Source organism: Asparagus officinalis, unplaced genomic scaffold, assembly GCF_001876935.1.
Source record: "Asparagus officinalis unplaced genomic scaffold, Aspof.V1 AsparagusV1_Un291, whole genome shotgun sequence".
Classification (NCBI taxonomy): domain Eukaryota; kingdom Viridiplantae; phylum Streptophyta; class Magnoliopsida; order Asparagales; family Asparagaceae; genus Asparagus; species Asparagus officinalis.
In genome coordinates, this window is record NW_017972556.1 from 72,246 (window position 1) to 96,354 (window position 24,109).

At 41.9% G+C, this 24,109-nt stretch overlaps 2 protein-coding genes across 2 annotated transcripts; one reads left to right on the forward strand and one right to left on the reverse strand.

Annotated features, from left to right (window-relative positions):
* Positions 1-213: 213 nt before the first annotated feature.
* LOC109827554 lies at positions 214-1,179 on the reverse strand. Its single transcript, XM_020394558.1, has one exon. The coding sequence runs from the start codon at positions 1,177-1,179 to the stop codon at positions 214-216; it is 966 nt and encodes a 321-aa protein (XP_020250147.1).
* A 16,402-nt stretch (positions 1,180-17,581) lies between these two features.
* On the forward strand, positions 17,582-19,875 carry LOC109827559 (60S ribosomal protein L2, mitochondrial-like). Its single transcript, XM_020394564.1, has 3 exons — positions 17,582-17,706; positions 18,196-18,788; positions 18,858-19,875. The coding sequence occupies exons 2-3, from the start codon at positions 18,206-18,208 to the stop codon at positions 19,508-19,510; spliced, it is 1,236 nt and encodes a 411-aa protein (XP_020250153.1). The 5' UTR covers positions 17,582-17,706; positions 18,196-18,205; the 3' UTR covers positions 19,511-19,875.
* Positions 19,876-24,109: the final 4,234 nt, after the last annotated feature.

Genomic DNA, 24,109 nt, shown 5'->3' on the forward strand with positions numbered 1-24,109 from the left:
GTGAGTAGTAATTGTATCTTTTGTACTATTATGCAGTGAGAAGTCAATATCAATCGGCTTTATTGAAACATAAACAACAATTTTATTCAAACATAAACAACACTTTTATTAATACATTCAACAAACATAGGCACCCACACAACTCCAAAATTAAACAAACGGCACACAAAAACATCAGAAAAAAGCACACAATCATAACTTCCTGAGAAGGTCTTATTTTCCAAACAGGTTCTTCCTCAACATATTATAAGCTTCTTCATCTTCATCGTCACGATCTGGTTTGTTTTTCAAGAATAACCACATCTCCATATTCTTGGAATGAGCCAGGTTATTCATAGCTGAAGCAGTACTTGATCTTTTCTCTTCAAATTTTTCATGAGCACTGACTAGCTTAGATAACTCCTCCTCAATTGCCCTCTTTGATTTCCTTGACACAGATGTTTTACTAGAGGAAGCTCTACCTTTCTTCTTTGCCACATCCCTACCCTCTGGACGTACAAGGGTAGGAGTTGATGATTCAACATCCTCACCACTACTCTTTCTTTTAGAGCCACTACTACCGGATGCATTTCCTCCTGTCATATATTTGGGTTGATTACGAACCACCTTCCACTCATCCACCAAATTAAACGTCGTACCTATTTTCTCAAAGTACAACTCTTTTGCCTTGGATATGTAGTTTTCATCGGACCAACCGCTACGCTTCTCCCTAAATGCAGTACTGTAGCAGCCAATGAAACTGGATATCCTTCTGTTGATGTCTTTGAAATGAATATGGCACCGAGACACAATCCTCTCCTTTCCACTTTTGGCGTTCTCATTCACGTACTGTGTAATTTTACCCCAGAAAGTTTCACCCTTTTGGTTGTTCCCCAACTCACTATCATTACTAACGTGAAAATAACCAGTTAGTAAAAGTATGTTGTCTTCGGTGGTCCAAGTTTCATAACTTGATCTCTTTGCTGATTGTTGGGTTGGAGGGAGAAAACTGTGAGGAGTATCCCCACCAACATTTCCCAAAGACATTTGGGTGGAAAATTCTGAGATATCTGTAGATCCGCTACTAAACCAGGGTGTCGCTAGCTCACTCGACTCCGTGTTAGGACAATTCATATGAGAGGGAACATAGCTGCTTCCCGGAACTGGAGGATAACCGTAAGGGAGATAAGGATATTGCATGCCGAAATACTAAACCAGGGTGTCGCTAGCTCACTCGACTCCGTGTTAGGACAATTCATATGAGAGGGAACATAGCTGCTTCCCGGAACTGGAGGATAACCGTAAGGGAGATAAGGATATTGCATGCCGAAATTTGGTTGCATCATGTACGGCATTTGAAAATTGGGCTGCATCCCCGTATTTTGAGTATTTTCGGGGCGTTGTATATTTGGATGTTGTGGTTGAGGGAGGGTATTTTGAGGTTGGTTAGGAAAGTTGTAGTTGTAGGAAAAATTAGGATAGTTTTGTGAAGGATCCATGAAGAAACTAGCTTCAAATTGTAGAAAGAAGAAGAATAGGGTGTAGAAACTCAGATTTTTTTTGGTGTCCAAATGACACAAAGTTAGTCTCTATTTATAGAGTTTGAAAAATGAAAATTAATGGTATAAAAATTATAAATTAATTCATTGTATTTATCTCAAAAAATATCAAATAAAAATAAGGAGGAAAAAAAAAGCTCGTGCCCAATAGAAATTCGCCATGTGTCTGCTTGCATCAAGGCGCGCGCGTGGGCTTGTCAGATTCATCCGACCCCTGCTGCCTTCAAATATCCCTTGGAAAACCCCCTGCTGCATATGGTCTAATGGGTATCCTTGTCATAGGAGGAAATTTCCCTCCTTGACGTCTATGTGGCACAATCCCCATCATCCTCATAAAGTAGGCACAAATCCCCACCAACTCACACACTCTCTCTTACTTTATGAGGATGATGGAGGGCAGTCCACAAGGTTTGATGTTTCCCACAGCCAGTTCTCAAAGTAGTGGACCTAATCAATTTTCACCAAACACCGGTGATTCAGTTGGAAAGGATATTCATGACGTTGATGGTGCGTGTTTGTTGGAAATTTACAGTAAAAAGACAGTGAAAGAAAAATTTGACTTGTATTCCTCTCAAGATCAATTACAATTTGGATTCCGATTACAAAAGAGAGGAGAATGAATTTGATTCTCCCCTTTGTTTAAAACTGGGTTCTTCTTGGTAGCGGTGGAGTGCCTCCCTCGAATGCTCGCGTCGAGTTTGCTCTCCGTTGACGATCCGCACGTCTTGATTCACTGGAACATAGTCTTCTCCTCACGATTCGACGCTGTGGAGAACTTGCGTGGCAAGTTTGAAAATAACTCTTAACGAGTTGATAACTCTGAACGAGTTTTAGAAGAACTCGCAGAGCAAGTTTTGAACTCTGATTGAGTTGATAACTCTGACGAGTTTTAGAAGAACTTGCAGAGCAAGTTTTGAACTCTGATCGAGTTGATAACTCTGACGAGTTTTAGAAGAACTTGCAGAGCGAGTTTTGAACTCTGATCGAGTTGATAACTCTGAATGAGTTTGAACTCTTGAAAAAGAGTTGATTTGAACCGAAAGTCGGTTATAAGCCAAGGCCGAATAATCTCAAAGGCTTCAATAAAAGCCTTCCAAAATGATTTAAGAGCTCCTCCAAGTCACTGATCTCCAAAGCTCCTTATTGCTGCAGAAAGCTGCAAGATGCCCGATCAAGGATCCCCAAAAAGTCAGCCCCAAAAGAGAGGATCCCAACTCAGTTGAGTTTTGAGGTATTTATATGGGATTAAGGGTGTAACCGCCCCCTTAAATATCTCCTTAATGAGGGTTTAATGGGGTGTAACTGCCCCTCATAAATCTCTCCATGATAGGGTAGTGATCCCCTAAAATATTGGGGAGAAAACGGTTCTGAAACCGTTCAAATCGTGCTTGAACGAGTCAAAACGCTGAAAACAGCGTTCTGGGCCCGAACTGTGCGTTTCTGGACCTAAAACGCACAGTTGAGCCTTTAAACGCACAGTTGAGCCTGTGAACGCACAGTTAGGACATTTTAGGCTGAAAACGCACAGTTGAGCCTGTAAACGCACAGTTAGCCTGAAAACGCACAGTTGAGCCTGTGAACGCACAGTTGGCCTGTTTCAGGCTAAAAACGCACAGTTGAGCCTGTGAACGCACAGTTGGCCTGTTTCAGGCTAAAAACGCACAGTTGAGCCTGTGAACGCACAGTTGGCCTGTTTCAGGCTAAAAACGCACAGTTGAGCCTGTGAACGCACAGTTGGCCTGTTTCAGGCTAAAAACGCACAGTTGAGCCTGTGAACACACAGTTGGCCTGAAAACGCACAGTTGGCCTGAAAACGCATAGTTCGTGCTGTTTTAGAGATTAACTCTGCGTTTTGATGTTGAAAACGCTGGTTTGCCGTGTGTGTTTTGGCTCTGTAATGCAGAGGCGAACCTTAGGCGGGCTTGGCGAGCTTCAGGCTAAGTCCAATGTTCTGACGAAGTCCGGTCTTACAGACGGACTCCAGAACATAACTTGCTACGAAGAACAGGTCATAACTTTCAAACCGTACGTCGGAATTGGACAAATTATATATGAAAATCGACTATCTCGACGAGATGGATCCATCCGAACCCAGCCGAAGGCTTCGGTTTGCTTCCTCCGTTTTGCCAAATCCCTTACGGTTTGAGAGATATCTGCATTCTAATATGAAGAGACCGTCAATTTGTAGTCTCTTTTGCTAGAGCTTTACACAGTTCGTCCTCTTGTAATCTTCGTCTTGGCTCCTTGGAAATATGAAAGTCGTCAGATTGTAACTCCCGATATCGAATGTGAAGGCTGTTGAATTGGGGCTTCCATTAGTTGTTATGAAGGTCGTCAGATTGTAACCTTCTACGTGAAAGTCCTCAAATTGTAGCCTTCTGGAAGTCGTCAGATTGTAACTTCCATCATCGGTGTTTTGATGGGGATCAGCTATCTATTGTGATTTTTAGACAGCCTACAGAACCCCCTCCAAAGTTTTCGAAAGTTCGCGGTTGACTGGGACGAATTTTTGGAATACTTTGGATCTCAACTCTGATCTTGGAGCTGTTGATTCCTTGTGGTAAAGGATTTGTTCTCTGCACTTGCTTCGAAGGCATCTTGGTTGAAGGGATTTGCTACGTAGGACTTGTGTGAAGGTATGCGCCATAATCCTGCTTCTGGAATGTGGGGGTGGACCCTGCATTTTGAACTTGAGATGCGGATTTCACCCTTGCATGTTGAATTTGGAACACGGGTGTGACCTCGGCGTTTTGGTGTTTGCAACGCGGGTCTGACCTTGACGTTTCGACTTGAGATGCGGAGGTGGCTCTCATGCATTTTTGATTAAGTCTGTGAGACTTATCTTTAGCCCATATGTTTCAAGTCTCGGCTCACGTCCATCAAGTTGCTGAACCTGCAAACATGAATAGGATTTTTGGCAAACCCTCAGCCGTCAACGGATTTGATAAGCCTTTACCGACTACCGTTTGAGTCGGGCTAGCATGTGGATTGTCTAAGTCCGTTCCACATGTAACGTTGTGCTAAGAGAATGAACCCTCTTAGACTTGATGCTATGATTTTGAATAGCTAAAAGAATGAACTCTCTTAGACTTAGCGCTATGATTTTGAATACATAGACTTTGTCATTTTTACGGGAAAAGACTAACCGGCAACGCGTGTTAGGCGTAGGCTTTCTCTAATTAGGGGTCGAGATACAGTCCCCCATACGTGTAAATCATAGATTTTGATGTCCTTTTCACGGTAAAAGACTAACCGGCAACGTGTGTTAGACATTGACTTATCCCTACTTAGGATTCATGATAAAATTCCCCATGCGTGTAAGGCATGGATTTTGGCGTTATTAATAACGACCTGCTACGATGTTGAATACGTAGGCTTTGCTATTATTGCGGGAATAGGCTACCCGGCAACGCGTGTCAGGCGTTGACTTATCCCTACTTAGGATTCGGGATAAAATTCCCCATGCGTGAAGGCATGGATTTTTGGTGTCGTTTCTTCCTGTGTGGCTTGAAACACCGAAAGAAAGTTGGAAGTGCCAGAGGTGTAGTATTAACTTGACATGAATTTTCACCTAAAGTGAAATTCAAAAATTTTCTTTGTTATCACTAGGATAATTCCAGAAAATCTTTAATCCACTGGGGATTTTATAATGAAAACTTGCTATTCTTGTTAAAAAAGAATTAACAAGTTCACTGGGGGGTTTGACTGTTAGAGGTGTATTGTTAACATAACAATATTTTATAGACCTATCGCTCCATTGAAGAGAGTCGATAAGTTGATTTGGTCGTCAGAGGTGTGGTGTTAACTTGACGGGTTTGTGGACCTATCGCTCCATTGAAGAGAGTCGATAAGTTGACTTTGTCAGAGGTGTAGTGTTAACGTGACAAGATTTGTGTTGCGATTGGAGCAACTTTGGGGACTTATCATCCTATTGACGAGGATTGATAAGTGAATTTGTCAGAGGTGTAGTGTTAACGTGACAAGATTTGTGTTGCGATTGGAGCAACTTTGGGGTCTTATCATCCTATTGATGAGGATTGATAAGTGAATTTGTCAGAGGTGTAGTGTTAACGTGACAAGATTTATGTTGCGATTGGAGCAACTTTGGGGACTTATCATCCTATTGACGAGGATTGATAAGTGAATTTGTCCGAGGTGTAGTGTTAACGTGACAAGAGTTTGTGTATGATGCAAACTGAATGCATACTCTGTGGGGATTATGATCGTCAGAAGTGTAATGTTAACTCGACGATGTGAAAGATTCGTTACTCTTAATCCAGTGGATTCCAAATAACCAACCCCCAGTCTTGATTAAGACTTAGCAGGGGGATAAAAAGAGGTAGACAAGGCACATCACCTAGTGAGGCACTATCCATGAAGTCGGAATAGAGTCACATCACCTGGTAGGCTATTATCTGATAAGTTTGACTATCAGAGGTAATTATTAACGTGATAGTTTTATGGACCTGCCATCTTATTAAAGAAGATTGGCAAGTTGATAGACTATCAGAGGTGAATGTTAACGTGATAGTTTTGGAGGACTCGCCATCCTACTTGAAGAGGATTGGCGGGGGAATTTAGGGGAAATAGACTATCAGAGGTAATTATTAACGTGATAGTTTTTAGAGACCCGACATCCTACTGAAGAGGATTAGCTTCAGTGGCCGTAGTATCTTCCCCTTCTGACTGAGGAGATTGGGCTTGGTCTGATTGCTCAGGTTGATCCTGCCTACTTTGTTCTTCAGCTTTGATTCTGGCAATAATCTTTTGAGCCTGTTCGCCTTGAGAGATTAGTTGTCTCCAGGAACAGCATTCTGCAACTCCTATTCGGGCTAGGAGGTCGGTCTGCAAGTTGTGTCGACAGGTCTCTACTAAAGTAGATTGTGTCATACCTGACGAACACCGGAGAGCCATGGTTCGGAACCTTTTGACGAATTCTTTGACGGATTCCCTCTTCTTCTGCTTAGTGGCGAGAAGGGTATGAATGGAGACTTCTGTATCCTCTTCAAAGAATCTTGACATGAATAGTCTCTCTAGATCTGCCCACTTTTGGATACATCCGACGGGCAGTTTCCTGAACCATTCAAAGGCAACTCCCTTGAGGGTGCCAATGAACAATCGAACCAGTATGGCGTTGTTTGATATTATATTTCCAGTCTGTGACTTGAAATGATAAATATGTTGATTCGGTGATCCCGTGCCGTCAAAAGTTTGTAGCGTCGGGACTTCAAATTTTGGAGGATAAGGGGCTGCTATTCGGCAGGATAGGGTCTGATAACTCCCTCATCTTGGAGCTCGCTTCTATTAGCAATGGCTTTGAGGCGGGTTTCCAATTCTTCCATTTTGGCAGACTGAAGATTCTGTTCGTTCTCAGTCTCTCTTCCTTCATCAGAGGAAGATTCCAGGCTATGGGCTTCTTGGTCAGAAGCCGCATCATCAACCACTTTTCCCTTCCCTTTGCTTGTGTGAGGTCGGGATGAAGACGCTTTTCTTCTCCGGGAAGATTCTTGCCTAAACGTCGAATCTGTCTCCTGCGATTTGGCCTTGTCTGCGACGATTTGAGTCAACATGGCCATGAGTTCATTGATGGCCTCCTGTTGAGATTTGAGCATGGCATCTTGCTCAGTAACCCTCTTCGCAAGACATTCAGAATGTTCTGTCATGTGAACGAAGTTCTCATGCTCAACGAAAGAGCTTGATGATTGAGACTCCGCGATGGCTGAGTGTTGATCATCGGAACTGATTCCTCTGGCTAACTTCCGATAGTTGACAGAGGGAATGGCTCCTGTTCGCGTCCGAGTGCGTTGGTAGACTCCTTCAAACTCGTTAGCGATTTCTCCATCGGTCTCTGACTCATCAGAACTAGGGGTTGATGATCTCTCTTTGCCAACCATGTTAGAAGTGACTCCAAGGTATTCATCCTCTAAAGTCTTCTTCCTATGAGAATGTCATCGATTATTGAGCAAAACGACGTTCGCCGGTCGGTTGAATATCAACAGCCATTCTCGCAAGTCAGAGACTTGGGATGAACCTCTCACAGAGCGTGAGGGTAGAGATGGAACCCCATGTCCGTTAAAGGATGGGACTGGTTCTTGGCAAACATGAATTTTAAATCCATGTTGATCATTTTGAACACGACGAATCACAACGCGTTCCAAAGAAGGAACACGAGGGTCGTGTTTAGCTTGATTAACGCAAGACCAAAGTCTGCGTTTTGCTAGTGAAACGCAGTCCTGCGATCTGCGTTCAGATTCTGAAACGCACTCCTGAGAGTTGCGTTCAGTTTGTCGAACGCACTCCTGAGAGTTGCATTTTGGTTCTGGGACGCACTCATGAGAGTTGCGTTCAGCCAGATCAATACATGTTTGATGTCTGTGTTTAAATGTTGGAACGCACTCCTGAGAGTTGCGTTTTGGTTCTGGGACGCACTCCTGAGAGTTGCGTTCAGCCAGATCAACGTAGTTTTGAAGTCTGTGTTTTGGTGTTGGAACGCGCCTCTGAAGGCTGCGTTCTATCTGGGAAACGCACACTTGAGGGTTGCGTTTAGCTTGGCTTATGCAGAGCTCATGTTGAGGCTCACAAACGCGGAGTTCGCGTTGATTGGAGGATCGGCTTTTTTTGAGTTGTGCCGAAGTCGAGTCTTCTCCTCTGGAGAGGGGACTGTATGAACAGTGCAACCCCCATGGGAGATAGTCTTTAGATGAGTTGGCCACAACTGGAGCTTTAATCTCCTCGGAAACTTTGTGGATCTTGCGCATAGCCTTGGGGCTAAGGGATCCGGAGGAGAGGGCCTTCTCAAACTTGGCTTGATCAAACTCTACCACGAGAGTTTCGACCGTTGTTCCAGCGAGCTTGACGTCGGATTGCGCCACCACTTCTTCATCAGAGAAGCTAGTCACCAGCAGAGTCGCCATCTTTTGTTTGTAGGAAATTTGAAGTAAAAGACAGTGAAAGAAAAATTTGACTTGTATTCCTCTCAAGATCAATTACAATTTGGATTCCGATTACAAAAGAGAGGAGAATGAATTTGATTCTCCCCTTTGTTTAAAACTGGGTTCTTCTTGGTAGCGGTGGAGTGCCTCCCTCGAATGCTCGCGTCGAGTTTGCTCTCTGTTGACGATCCGCACGTCTTGATTCACTGGAACATAGTCTTCTCCTCATGATTCGATGCTGTGGAGAACTTGCGTGGCAAGTTTGAAAATAACTCTTAACGAGTTGATAACTCTGAACGAGTTTTAGAAGAAATCGCAGAGCAAGTTTTGAACTCTGATTGAGTTGATAACTCTGACGAGTTTTAGAAGAACTTGCAGAGCAAGTTTTGAACTCTGATCGATTTGATAACTCTGACGAGTTTTAGAAGAACTTGCAGAGCAAGTTTTGAACTCTGATCGAGTTGATAACTCTGAACGAGTTTGAACTCTTGAAAAAGAGTTGATTTGAACCGAAAGTTCGGTTAATAAGCCAAGGAAGAAGCTCCTGTTGCTGGTCTCCAAAACTCCTTGTTGCTGCAGAACGCGGCAAGATGCTCGATCAAGGATCCCCAAAAAGTCAGCTCCCCCCCTCCAAAAAAAGAGGATCCAGATGCCCGATCAAGGATCCCCAAAAAGTCAGCCCCAAAAGAGAGAGCCCGAACTCAGTTGAGTTTTGAGGTATTTATAGGGGGTTAAGGGTATAATCGCCCCCTTAAATATCTCCTTAATGAGGGTTTAATGGGGTGTAACTGCCCCTCATAAATCTCTCCATGATAGGGTAGTGATCCCCTAAAATATTGGGGAGAAAACGGTTCTGAAACCGTTCAAATCGTGCTTGAACGAGTCAAAACGCTGAAAACAGCGTTCTGGGCCCGAACTGTGCATTTCTGGACCTAAAACGCACAGTTGAGCCTTTAAACGCACAGTTGGGACATTTTAGGCTAAAAACGCATAGTTGAGCCTGTAAACGCACAGTTAGCCTGAAAACGCACAATTGAGCCTGTGAACGCACAGTTGGCCTGTTTCAGGCTAAAAACGCACAGTTGAGCCTGTGAACGTACAGTTGGCCTGTTTCAGGCTAAAAACGCACAGTTGAGCCTGTGAACGCACAGTTGGCCTGTTTCAGGCTAAAAACGCACAGTTGAGCCTGTGAACGCACAGTTGGCCTGAAAACGCACAGTTGGCCTGAAAACGCACAGTTCGTGCTGTTTTAGAGATTAACTCTGCGTTTTGATGTTGAAAACGCTGGTTTGCCGTGTGTGTTTTGGCTCTGTAATGCAGAGGCGAACCTTAGGCGGGCTTGGCGAGCTTCAGGCTAAGTCCAATGTTCTGACGAAGTCCGGTCTTGCAGACGGACTCCAGAACATAACTTGCTACGAAGAACATATCATAACTTTCAAACCGTACGTCGGAATTGAACAAATTATATATGAAAATCGGCTATCTCGACGAGATGGATCCATCCGAACCCAGCCGAAGGCTTCGGTTCGCTTCCTCCATTTTGCCAAATCCCTTACGGTTTGAGAGATATCTGCATTCTAATATGAAGAGACCGTCAATTTGTAGTCTCTTTTGCTAGAGCTTTACATAGTTCGTCCTCTTGTAATCTTCGTCTTGGCTCCTTGGAAATATGAGAGTCGTCAGATTGTAACTCCCGATATCGAATGTGAAGGCTGTTGAATTGGGGCTTCCATTAGTTGTTATGTATATATATATATATATATATATATGGAGAAATTTTTGAAATAGACCACATCACATATTTAATTACCAAAATCAAACTAGTTCAAAATTATTTGTCATAATCAACGTACTTTCAGCCATGTGAGCAGTGGTTGTTGAAAGGGAGTCGATTATGGAAAAAACACAATTTTTGCAATGTACGGGATTGCTAATCAAACACAATTTTTGCAATGTACGGGATTGCTAATCATGTGTAATTAACAAAGTTTACTAATTATACAAGATTGGGAATCACGTATATAATTTGAAGTTCAAATTAAACATGATTGCAGTGGTTAGCTAGGTGGTTTGCTCAAAGCGAGTTAGACTTCAAATAACTGATTTAGCTTGAGTTTGAATCTCGTCATTGCCAACATTATTTTATTTTTCTATTTATCAATTTAGAAGTAAAAGAAAAATTAATTCATTACTTGGCTAAGATTCGAACTCATGCCTTTTCAACCTATAACTTATCACTTATTCTTTGAACCACTTTGCCAACTAACAATACAGTAAAAAGTTTCGGAGAAAAATATATATGGGATTGTGAATATGATATAATTAGTGAATTGTTAAGTGATTAGCGTAGGCCACTAACTACATAGGATTTCCAATCCTGTAGACTTTCAAAACTAGTTTTCCCCCTAAAATTGACAACAACGCTTCACACTAACATGGCTAAAAGTAGGTCGATTTTGAAAAATAAATTTGAAAATGTTGATTTTGGTGAGTAGGTGTATGCACTGAAGGTCGTCATGGAGACAAATGAAGCATGTGCTAAATTGAATTTTATTGGCTAAAGTTTATTTTGTCTTACATATTATCATTTTTTTGGGGTTCCTCTAAAGTTATGGTAACTTGCAAGTATATTATATTTTAATGAACATTTCACTAGTACAAAATTGATCTGTCCAAACAGTTCTAACCGTTTGAGCAAATGCAGTCCCAAACGGTTACAACCGTTTGGCCGAGTAAAAAACCCGTTTGGGCTAAAACCGTTGGGGAAGAGTTTTCCCCAACGGTCGCCCAAACAGTTGTAACCGTTTGGGCGAAATCCCAAACGGTTGTAACCGTCTGGGATTTTGCCCAAACGGTTAAATCCCAAACGGTTACAACCGTTTGGGTTGTTAAAAATGCCCAAACGGGTGAAACCGTTTGGACAGAATTTGGTCCAAACGATTTCAACCGTTTGGACAAAACTCTGTCCAAACGATTGCAACCGTTTGGACCAAATTCTGGCCAAACGGTTTTACCCGTTTGGACTGTTTATTTTTATCATTTTTTAATTTTAGCTATTTTAAATATCTACATGCTTACACTTAATATGCACATCTCACACAATAATTTCTCAATATATCACATTGAAAACAAAAATATATACATACACAAAAAATGTCTCAAAAAGTGCTATTCTGAACACAAAACCACCTGGCCCCATTACTCACCGGTCTATTGTTTGCTTTTGTAATGGTAAAAAAGTGTCATCTACAATTACACTCAATCTAGTACAATAATGTTACAAAGCTTGAATGCAACAAAGTTTGGATGCTGCTAAATACTACCCACCATTTGCTTCCACACTTTATTCTTTCCTTGACTATTATTGTGCGCAGCTCTGAGGAGGTCCACTCCATGACTATGGTCTCTTTGTGCACTGGCTTGAAGGCCTCTGCTGACTGGAACTCAAGCCCACACTTGTGCGCCATACAGCGACTTATTCTTATGTTTCGCATGTAGAGTCGCTCAGTAGCATCACTGCACTCTTCTGCTGTTACCGAACTTCCATTCAAAATCTTTGTTTGCCCACAACCAACTCGACTGTCATAATTGAGAGGTGGACCTCCATATCCACAACATGCTGCCGTAGAATTCTCAAATCCTGAAAGAAAATATTTACGCAAGTTATTCCTACAAATCACAGGAAGATTTTTTTTGGGGGGTGTAATTTCCCCATTTGCTTTCCTTTCTAATGCAAGAAAACATGAAATCAAGAATGAAAATGTTACTAACCATATTTAGAGTAGTTTGCGATGAGGTCAGATTTTATAGAGAAGATATCGACGTAAGTGATATTTGCATCTCCAAATTCACCCTGTAACTTTGTACATAGTGCATGAAGTTGTAAATTGAAAAGCTTAGCAGCCCGATTGTGAGCGCTTACGCATCCAAAGTCATCCAATTTCGATGGATCTTTACCAAATAGAGCTATGTTCTGAGGTAAGCAACCAAGGGGACCGGTATTATGGATCCACAATTTCCTTGCACCTTGATCATACAATTTCTATAATGAAAACAAGCCAATGAAAAGTCATATATTTACGAAAAAATAAACGTACTAATGTTAGACTTAAGTGACAAAAAAAGTAAAAAATAATAATAATTAATAACTAGTCTATTTCAACCAAAAGTTCTAACTTTGAATTTTTAAGAGTAACTGCACGACCTTAAGATTTATTTATCCTTTCTGATCCTGATAGATAAAACATTCGTTACACAAATATTAGGCCAGATTGTTAGCATTTCTGACAATTGATGAGAATTTCTACAATTTCTCTTGACAACAACTTACATTGAAAGAATTCAATTAGCTAATCTAAATGGCAGTAGAAGATGTGACAGTTATCATGTTAATTGTGTACTAATAATGACTCTTTACATGGAATTTACATGGTTAACTTATGGTGCATAACACTAAACAAGAAAACCTTTAACTAGTCTACAAACCTCGAAGTGGATTAACGTCAATCCTGGCCAACCAGATGAAATGATTTCTTGAGAACCTACAAAGTGCAACAGCAGCATCCTATGCTTAATACGTATTACATTAGTGTAAAACATGAATCCAATGAGTATTAGACAGCCAAAAACTGTAGTAAAAAAAAGATTATGAGTTTCTTACTTGAATCAAGAAGTTTACACCCTCACAATGAAAGCTCAACTAAACTCGGGCAGTTTTCAGTCAAAGCTCAACAGAGTGTCTGATTGTCTAGTGATGCACCAAGGCCAAACGTAATGGCTCTTAGTTTGCTAATGGAAGGTTTTAGCATTTCTAGTTGAAAAGAAGAAAATCCCCAGCCAAATGCAACTTCTTCCAGGATGCATGTCTTGCCTAATTCACGGAAGAGATCTTCACTGGTAGAACTACTAATATCTGGCATGCTCTTATCTTTGAATTGATACAAGTTCCTACAGCATGCTGCTTTCAAACACCTCATACGTGGGTTCGTTTTAATGATGTGAGTCAGAGCTTGCGAGGAAACCTGTATAATCATAAACAGTTAGTGGCTTGAAATTTTTTGTTTTAACATCACAAAGATCAATTATGTTAGACTCTAGTTTGAGTGATTTTAATCGACAAGTTCAGTGCTTAATAATACTAGTACAGGTCCACAGGAAGAATCACAGTTGAAATTACCACCGGAACTAAATATAAATATGGAACTCCCATGAGTTAAAATCACATGATTCATGTTGGAAGAGATGCAACGTCATCCTTGTCCTTATAGACTCCCTGTATGATGTTCTGCATGCTATCAAGCTAGCAAAAATATTTTAAATTAGAATAAAAACAAATTAATACGTACAAAAACAGATGCCACGTGTATCAGGCCTTTAGAGAATAGGGGTTTTCTTACTATGGGGTAGCAGGAGTGAAGTAAAAACTTAAAAACATCCATAAATAAAAAGTAAAGTAAAAAAAGGACAGCTGTGAATTTTCAGATATACGTCTGAACTAGTTTGTTATGTAGTTAGTTTAGTTCATGGGCTTAATTATCTCCTTCCATAACATTTCCCACAACAAGGCATATAGAGAACAGCTTCTTATATGCCCTCTCAATAACCTTTTTCTCAATCGTGTACTGCGGTATCAAGGGGAAAATGACAGTAACTTACAAGAGATTTCACACTAACATAAGAAGAGTCGGTAAACTTCATTTAGTAAAGCTAAACCTCAGTGCAAAACAAATTTAAGCATGTATCATGACTTACCATCTCATCAGCAAGAATGCCATTGATGCCATTTTCATATAATAGAATTCCTGATATAAGACGTGTATTTATTTTATAAATGGAAATACTGATATAAGCCCCCATGAAGTTTTTATCAATAGTTCGAGATACTTATATTTTGTTCCAATAGTTTCAACTTCAACTAAAATGTAAGATATGGCACAGCAATTGCAGGCATTGATCTCGAGAACTCAGATCTAAAACCAGCACTTAAAATGATAATTGAGGCAGCAAAATTAAACAAGTTCCAACATTTACACAACTAACTGCACAGAAAATAACCGGGGGAAAAAGCTTCCAACTAAAAAGCATCAAAATCAAAACTAAAGTAATCACCATAGCTTGCCCAGACCCAAGCATGTCCCATCTCTCCGGAGCTGCGTCCTTCACCATTTCTCCTCCTCCTCCATCTTCTTCCTCATCTTCACTGTCCCCATCTGAGTCTCTTCCCTCCGCCAAAGGATTCAACGCCATCAAAACCCTAGATTTTTGGCATCTCCAAGTTCTGAGTCCGGTCACCGCCCTGGGGAGGCTAAGAGTGATGCTTCGAGCGAAGAGAGAGGAGGAGAGAGGCGGGTGAGCGAGGGGGGAGCGAGGGGATGGGAGGAGGTGAGCGCAAGGCATTGTCACCGGGTTGGAAATTTTGGGGAGATGAGGGAGGTGGAGGGGGTTAGGGATTTGAGAGGGTGCGGTGAATTTTTTGGGGATTTTGGCGCTGGGTTGAAAATTTTGGGGATTTTGGTGCTGGGTTGAAAATTTTGGGGAGAACGGATCAGAAAAATGACTTTTAAAAACCTAAACATAACTCCCAAACGGTTTTAACCGTTTGGGGTAAGATATCTCAAACGGTTCAAACCGTCTGGGACCTCCGTTTGGGATTTTTTAAGAGCCCAAATGATTTTAACTGTTTGGATTTATTATCCCAAACGGTTTAAACCGTTTGGGCTATTTTGACTTGTCCAAACGGTTGTAATAACCGTTTGAACAGACATGTTTATTTGCTATACTATTGCCATAAAATGCTATACTTTATCAATAATGTGCTATACTATTGCCATAAAGTGCTATACTTTGCCATAATGTGCTATACTTTATCAATAAGGTGCTATACATTTCTATAAAGAGCTATACTTTTTCTAAAGATGAAAAATTGAGCGACGACCTCTCGTCGATGTGAATAATTGATCAAGCAACACATTTTACACGTCATCAAGTGTTCGCATTGCTCCGAAAAGAACTGATTTGGTTTATCCCACTACGTTGCAGAAATTCCAGAAATCATAAAGTGCTATACTTTATTAATAAGGTGCTATACTATTGCCATAAAGTGCTATACTTTACCATAAGGTGCTATACTTTATCAATAAGGTGCTATACATTTCTATAAATAGCTCTACTTTTCCCAAAGCTAGAAAATTGAGCGACAACCTCTCGTCGAGGTGAATAATTGATCAAGCAACACATCTTACACGTCATCAAGTGTTCGCATTGCTCCAAAAAAAACTGATTTGGTTTATCCCACTACGTTGAAGAAATTCCAGAAACCATAAAGTGCTATACTTTATCAATAAGGTGCTATACTATTACCATAAAGTGCTATACTTTATTATAATGTGCTATACTTTATCAATAATGTGCTATACATTTCTATAAAGAGCTATACTTTTCCTAAAGCTAAAAAATTGAGCGACGACCTCTCGTCGATGTGAATAATTGATCAAGCAACACATTTTACACGTCATCAAGTGTTCGCATTGCGCCGAAAAAAACTGATTTGGTTTATCCCATTACGTTGCAGAAATTCCAGAAATCATAAAGTATTATACTTTATCAATAATGTGCTATACTATTGCCATAAAGTGCTATACTTTACCATAAGGTGCTATACTTTATCAATAAGGTGCTATACATTTCTATAAATAGTTATACTTTTCCTAAAGCTGGAAAATTGAGCGACGACCTCTCGTTGAGGTGAAGAATTGATCAAGCAACACATCTTGCACATCATCAATTGATCAAACAACACATCTTACATGTCATCACACGTTTGCATTGCTAAAAAACGATACAATTTCAACTCTGAAACGACACAGTTTCAACAATAAGAACATAGTTACAGCGTGAAACAACAATTACACATCACCACTACAAAAGATCATCACAATATGTAACACTTTACTATAAAGAGTTGCACTTTTCCAAAATCTGAAAAATTGATTACAAGCTCACATGACATACATCAGAGAACACTAAGCGTAAATTCAACGAACAGGTGGTGGGCGACGACAAGTGCTTCAGATCCTTGCCTGCCTCCATGTCGGCGAACTGGGGGGAGTCGATGTCGAAACCGTTGGTGGGCTGTTCATCCGATTCGAGGTTGACGGTGGTGGGTGACATAGCGGCGAGGGGAGATAAAGGGCAGCGGAGGGAGAGGTTGATGGGTTTGAGGGAGGAGGGGAAGTGAAGGAAGGGGAGAGGAGGAGGTTGGTGGTGGTCATTGAAGGAGAAGAGGAAGGAAGAAGAGAGCTTGTGTAGTGAATTTGAGGATAAATACAGTAATAATGGGTGTATTATACATATTGGGTTTAGAAATAAGTGGGGTGAGATACAATGGGTGTATTGATGTTTGGAAAAGTTAATGGGTTTTTAAATAAGTGGGGGTAAAACTTTGGGTTAAAAAAGAAAAACCCCATGAATTTATACTAATAACACATCAGCCCTTTTATTTGTTTTGATGGGGGTAAGAATGTCATTAACCCCTTTACCCTCCTCTACCGCCCAAATCGGGGGGAGGGAAGAAAACCAAGCAATTTTACCCTTCGTTCCCCTTCCTTCCTCCTCTCTACCCTCCTTAAAAAAAACTCCCAAACAAGGTGAAAGCTGCATTTCTCTTCCCCTCCCCCTCTCTACCCTCCATCCAAACAGGGCATTAGGGATGTTATGACCATTGAAGAATAACGCTTGGTGGGTTTTGGGTTGCGGGTATTAGCCCACTATCAAATGGGTCGGTCAGATTGTAAATGGTAGCATGGGGTATAAGTATAACAAGTTGTTTATCCATTTCCATCAAAGTTAATGACGTAATTAATAATTGCACTTACCAAAGGGATGACTTGGCAATGAAAAACATAATTTGAAAGACTTTTTTTTTGGCAAATAATGAGATTTAAGGGACTCTCTTACCAATTAAAGATGATTTAAGGGACTAATATGCAGTGACCCTAAAAAAATGCTTCTGAGTCCCGAAGAAATTTAATAGCTGGCCAACGAATTCCCGAAGTAGTTTATTCTGGGCCCCCGCACTATATAAACCCACCGAGCCCCGACTCCCCCAAACCCACCTCAATCTGCCGCCTCCCTCTTCTCCTCTTCCGTCGGCTCTCCCTCCTCCAAGCATCGGATCTCAATTTTCACCCCATTTCTGCGGCCGAAATTCGAATCAAAAGTTTACTCAAGATCTCTAGGTAATTTCTTTTCCTTCTCTCCTCTTTTAACATGTTGAAATCTATGGTTTTCTCTCAAAAATGAATTTCTAGGGTTTTTCTCTCTAGGTGGTTCAAATGCTTTGTATGATGATTGCTGTCACTGAAATTAACTTTTAGCGCATAGAATGTTCGATTCTAGGGTTTAGGATTTACAATTTTGGGATTAGTTTTTTTTGGTTAAAATTAACTTTGTATGATGATTGTTATCACTGCAATTAACTTTTAGCGCATAGAATGTTGAATTCTAGGGTTTAGGATTTACAATTTTGGGATTAGGTTTTTTGGTTAAAATTAACTTTGTATGATGATTGCTGTCACTGGAATTTACTTTTAGCGCATAGAATGTTCAATTCTAGGGTTTAGGATTTACAATTTTGGGATTAGGTTTTTTGGTTAAAATTATATTGAGATAAATTGCATATTATTTTAATTTTTGACATTTAAATGATATAAATTTCTTTTGAATAGGCTGAACAAAATGACGAAAGACCGTCTCCTCAAAGCCTTGATATCGAAATCCACCGGCAAGACCGCCGGCAGGAACTCCTCCGGCCGCATCACCTCCTTCCACCGCGGCGGCGGATCGAAGCGGCTCCAGCGAACGGTCGATCTCAAGCGCAACACTCCGGCGACTGGAGTCGTGGAGAGGATTGAGTACGATCCCAATCGATCCTCTCGCGTCGCCCTCGTTCGCTGGATCGACGGCGTCAATCTCCTGCGTCGAGGTCAGAGGAAGACCGACGATCTCTCTCCCTCGGCGGAAAGTAAAGTTCTAGAATTTTCCATCTCCTCGGTTTTCTCGCTCTCGACTCTCCCCATAGATGCGAAGGGAGAGAATCCAACTGTTTTGCCCAGTTTGTTAGGGTTTCGTTTCCCGAGGATCGCTGTAGCTGGAGCAAGGCCGGCATTTTTCGCTCCTCGAGCAGCGGGAGAGGAAGCCATTGGAGAGAATTTGACTCTTGATGAGATCCGGAGGTGGAAGACTCGGTCGATTGATCGGAAAGCAGCCCTTTCGTGGCAAAGCTCGGTGATTGTGGAATCGAAACCTAAGCTTGAACATGGTAACTTGCTCCCAACCCAAGTGCTTTCCTATGCTTTATCTAATGCCCGGTCTCTTTATCAAAATGCAGCTCCTTATAAGCCTAAAGTAGGCAAAGGGCCAAAGGAGGGCTGTGTGCCTGTCAGTTATATTATAGCTAGCGATCATTTGGAGCCTGGGAAGACTATTGTGAACTGTGATTTGCCCAAACCTTTGCAAAGCAAGAAGCTTTTGCTGGTTGATCATGGTGCTGATATGCAGAAGAAGCTACATGAGATTAGCTATGAGAGGCTTGATTTGAGTTTGCAAGTGGGTAATTGCATGACTTTGATTGATATAAGAATGGGATCATGGGTACATGATATTGAGTTGCGCCCGGGTCAAGGTGCAAAGCTGGCTCGATCTGCAGGAACCTATGCTAAAGTGATTAAGGAGCAAGACGCGCAATGTCTGGTTCGGATGCCTTCGGGTGTTGAGAAATGGGTTGACTCTCGATGCAGGGCTACTATTGGAATAGTTTCTAATCCTGAACATGGTGCAAGAAAGCTTAAGAAAGCGGGTCAGAGTCGGTGGATGGGTAGGCGCCCTGTTGTTCGTGGTGTTGCCATGAATCCAGTGGATCATCCTCATGGTGGAGGTGAGGGTCGTACTAAAGGAGGTAGACCTTCGGTTTCACCGTGGGGGAAGCCTACTAAGGGAGGGTTTAAAACAGTTCTGAAGGTTGCATCAAAAGGCAAACTTTGATTCATGCCATGAATAACCATATTGAACGGAAGTCCTTTTTTTATGCTTTTATCTTGAGAATAAAGAGCACAGAGAACCTTTGGCAGCATTCTTAGATTAAGAGGGTGAGGGTTTTGTATGCCTACAATTGGTACAGTTCTTGGGTTTCATGCACACAGCTATTACACTGCAGAACCAAGTATAATCAGCCTCCGCTAGTCTGATTTCTTGAAGGAAGAGAACAGATAAAGGTGTCATTTATCCTCATCCTGTTATAATGTGAGGGGTTTTATGTGGATAGTTTGTGAGACTCATGGAGATCAATCAGAATTTTAATTTCAGAACTGTATTTAAGTTCAGACTAAATTAATTGTTGCTTTAATGAATTGAGTGAAAAACTAAAATGAATGTATGAGTTGCTTTATGCGCAGGAAACCTGTCACTATGGCTTTTACAGTTTGTAAGAGTCTGTTGTGGTTTCCTCTATTTGTTTGAACAATTATATTGTTTTGCAACGAACAACTATGATCTGAAAATTGATTATAGTTACACTTACAATTTCTTCCGGAATCAAATCCAGTTTTCCTCTTTGCTTATTACTTTTGTTGAGAATAATATATGTACTGATATTGTAGTTGAGCAATCATTATAGTGCGGATAACCCCCTGGAGATCGAGAGAAAAGACAAACAAAGAGTTACAACTCATTCAAACACCAGTGCACACTTTGTAGCTCGAAAACAAGGAAACTCATTCAAACACCCTCGACTCTTGACAACCTAAACACCCTAACTCAAACCAAAGCCTTGATGCTCTGGTCTTATTCAGCTGACGACTAAGGGACTCCCCCAAACCAGCTGTGGTCGTCGGCGACTGCTCTTCCTCGACTCCGCAAGCGTGTGCGCTGCCCACGCCGCCGCTCGCACCACCATCTGACCGCGAATGCGGAAGTGGCAGGCTGCGCGCCCGGAGCCGATGAATCCGCCGTCTGGTGCCGCGCGTCAGTGATCTCCACCAAGCCCGGTTCACCGTCCTCCAACACGCTCAGCATCTGCGTCGACGCCTGCCAGAACCCTGAGCGACCCGAGCACCGTCTCGACAGCCTGACGCGTTTTCCCGCGTCCGCGGGCCCCGCGCATGAGCCCGAGCACCTCTGCGCAACTCGCCATCGCCTATCCTGCACCCTCCGCCAATCCTCCTTCTGACAGCCTCCCTTCGCGGCTGAGGCGGCCTGGCCTCCTGCCTTTAACTTTCCATCGCGCGATTTAGCTGCTTTGCGAGAGGAGCAGACTCGAAGGCTGGCGAGGAGGGCAAGAAGGCCATTGACCGGTTTCCAAGCCGGTGATCGCAGAGGAAAGTGTGGCCTCGTAGGGGTTCGTACCAGCGAGGGAGAGAATAATCAGCAATACATCTCTTGCGGGCGAGGCGGAGCTTATTCATGGTAATATCCATGGTAGTGGGCGAAGACGCGGTCGATCAGGGTTTGAGGAGGAGCGGCTGCGTTCGCGGGGAAGCGGTGAGCGGAGCTCTTGGAGGAGTTCGGCGCTGGGCGGGGAGAGCGCAGCCTCGGAAGAAAGACTCCATCCTGAGCAGTTTGTGTCCAGCCCGAGTGTGCTGTGGGTTATAGGAGGGGTTTGCTTAGTGTTGAAGTTTCGGGTATTTGAAATTTCGCCGGAGATAGAGAGGGCGGTGGAGGAGGAGGAAGAACCAGAGGAGGACACGTGTCTGCACAATGGATATCAGGCGGTGGAAACTTGTTGCTGGGAGATTGGCTCGTCATGCAGAATTTTGGGCGGCAATGAGAAGAGTATTATAAATTATATATATATATATATATATTGAAAACATGCGATAACGTTTTTTTATTGGTACGAGGATGCTTAATTGCGGCTTTCATGGGCACGTGTCAGACAGAGCAAAGGACTGATCGTGTGGGGGTTGTCACCAAAAGGAACCGGGCAGAGGATGAAGGGGAGCAACAAGTATAGCATTAAACAGCGCGGGAAATCGAGGTTTTGAGGAACTGCACGTGGGGTTTTGAGGGTGCGTGGGGCGAATTTCATCGCCAGTGCAATTAAGACATGATTAGGTATGAAGGGAGGTGAGCGGGGGTGCAAACGGTTCGGCTAAGATGATTACTATGCTCATGTTAGCTTACAACCGCGGATACGAATATAGAAATGCCTAGGTAAGGAAGGTGTATCTTCATATCTCTGCTAAAATTGAATATGAATATGAATATGCATGCTGATTTAAAAAGGATGTAAGAGGAACCGGATGTAGATTTGGCGAAGGGTTTGGTGAAGAACTGGAATTTTGGACACATGGAGCTGGTTTTGGGGTTGTTCGGTAGACCGCGGTGCAAGACCGGTCGACCGAATACGTGTACAAACCCTGGGTATGATTCACCACGGTCGACCGCCAAACCCTCTAATCAAACCCGATAGTCTGGAGTTGGGTGCGGTCGACTGCCGCGATCGACTGTCGAACTCTGTAATTGTTTTCTGGGTTCTACCGTTAGTCGCGGTCGACCGCGATCTTTGGGCGGTCGACCGCCAATCAGGTCAGACCCAGTTTTGAGTTTTCCTATTTTGATTTGGTTTTGTGTTGATATATAATCCTAAACACGTTTTAGGGTTTTGGTGAGTGGAAAAGGGGATATTTGGAGCACAGAAAAGATGTATTTTCTGGAGCTATTGGTTAAGATTTTGTTTAAAAGATTAAGAGCTTTGTTGGTAAGATTAATTGGTGAGTTTGAGTGATTTGTAATCTCAGTTTGTACTCTTCTTCTCTATTAGTAAAAACCTCATCCCCTTCTTGCCCCGTGGACATAGGCAACTTGCGGAACCACGTAAAATTTGTTGTTTGTGTTTTTACTGTTATTTTGGTTTGTTTAGTCTTCTCTCTGGGCGTTTGTTTTGGTTCCTCGAAGCACAAGCTTCCGCGCACAACACCGGATAATAGTGAAAAAAAATATACTTCATATGATAGAAGTGAGTTCATTAATATGTTAGATCTATTATCTAAGGCGAGAACTCTTGTTCATAAAAATTTAACCTCAAATCTATTAATCTAAGGATTAAAATTTCTAAATCTAACACTCACCTTATTGCTCTCATTCTAATTTGCACTCAAAAAAAATCATATACACCCGCTAGATAATCAGTAGTTGTGATTATATAGTGTTTCCTCCACTATTTTTTTTACAGTGGAGTGGATCCAAATCCTTAAAGTCGTTGGAACTATATGGCCAACATATATTTAGATATTTCATATATGGATCATAATATTTCACTATATATTCCATATATATAACCACATCATATCAGATATTAATTTTAGTAACCAAATCTATTCCACTTCACATCCATATACGGACACAAATGTAGATATTTTCTTAGATACATTTTTTTTTGCATCTCTAGAGGTAAGACAAAAAAACTAAACTTTATATTTGATAGAAATTTTTTAAAAAGTGAGGTGAGGTGAGGTGAGATGAGAGACAATGAAAAATTAATTAAAGATTACAAAGAGAAGAACCCGCCAAATTGGAGGAGATGACATAAGAGGAGAGAAAAGTAAACTACAAAATCATCCACCTCCCTTTTTCTCCCTCCAGCTAAACGTAAAGGCTAAAAGTGATATCAATCTCTCCACCTCTTTGCACCTTATCTTGCCTTCACTTTCCTCCTAAAACTTCCTACTAAACGGAGCATAGGATCCTTTGTAGTCAATGTTATTAAAAGCGCTAGGTGGACTAGGCGTTCGAGGACGAGGCCTAGCGCCTAGACGCCTAGATGGACGCCTAGGCGGTGCCTAGGTGTTTTCCTATTTTTCAAATTAAATAATTATAATAAGTTAAAACAGTGAATAAATTAAAACAAAAATGTAAAATTGACAGCTTCATCGAGAGACAGTGGCGACGGTGGCGAGGGGCTCGTCAAGAGGAGGGAGTGGTCGGCTTCGTCGAGAGAGAGTGGTGGCGGCGAGCGGAATGCGCGAGTTCGTTGAAAAGGAGGGGGTGGAGGGTCGTCGGGTCGGACGAGTCTTCGGTGAGGGAGTGGTGGCTGGCTGGCGGCGCCGCGAGAGTTCTTCGTCGCTGTTGTCAAAGAGAGAAAGAGAGAGATAGGTTAGGAAAGAGGAGAGTAGGGTTGCATCGTTGAATATGAGAGAGAGAGAGAAGAAGAGAGAGAGAGAGAGAGAGAGAGAGAGATTTCTCTTTTCAGTGTAGCAGCCAAATCTAGGTGGCCAGAGGCTCGCCTATGCCTAGGTGTTTGCCTACGGCACTTTTTAGAACACAGTTTGTTTATTTTAAATCGAGTTTTACATGAGCGCTGCTACAATAACCCAAAATATGGGACCATTGGAGGGGACGGTTGAGATGTTCCCCTCCTATTGCATAATGAGTTGGCATGACCAGCTCATTATACAATAGGGAGGAGACATCTCATCTGTCCCCTCACTTGGTTCCATATTTTGGGTTCTTAAGACATTTTTCGTTTTACATTTGCAAGTAGAGTCCCAGAATGATTTTTTTTTTAAACTCTTTCACTTTTAGGAGCATGTTAGACCAAAAAGAAAAAAAAAATCTTTTTAGAAAGAGTTAAAAAAGTTTAATCTC

Bases quoted from the DNA above. Each gene is read 5' to 3' on its own strand.
- LOC109827554 (XM_020394558.1), bottom strand. From the start codon at position 1,179: ATGCAATATCCTTATCTCCCTTACGGTTATCCTCCAGTTCCGGGAAGC.
- LOC109827559 (XM_020394564.1), top strand. From the start codon at position 18,206: ATGACGAAAGACCGTCTCCTCAAAGCCTTGATATCGAAATCCACCGGC. The intron at 18,789-18,857 runs GTAACTTGCTCC...ATCAAAATGCAG, and splicing joins GAAACCTAAGCTTGAACATG to CTCCTTATAAGCCTAAAGTA.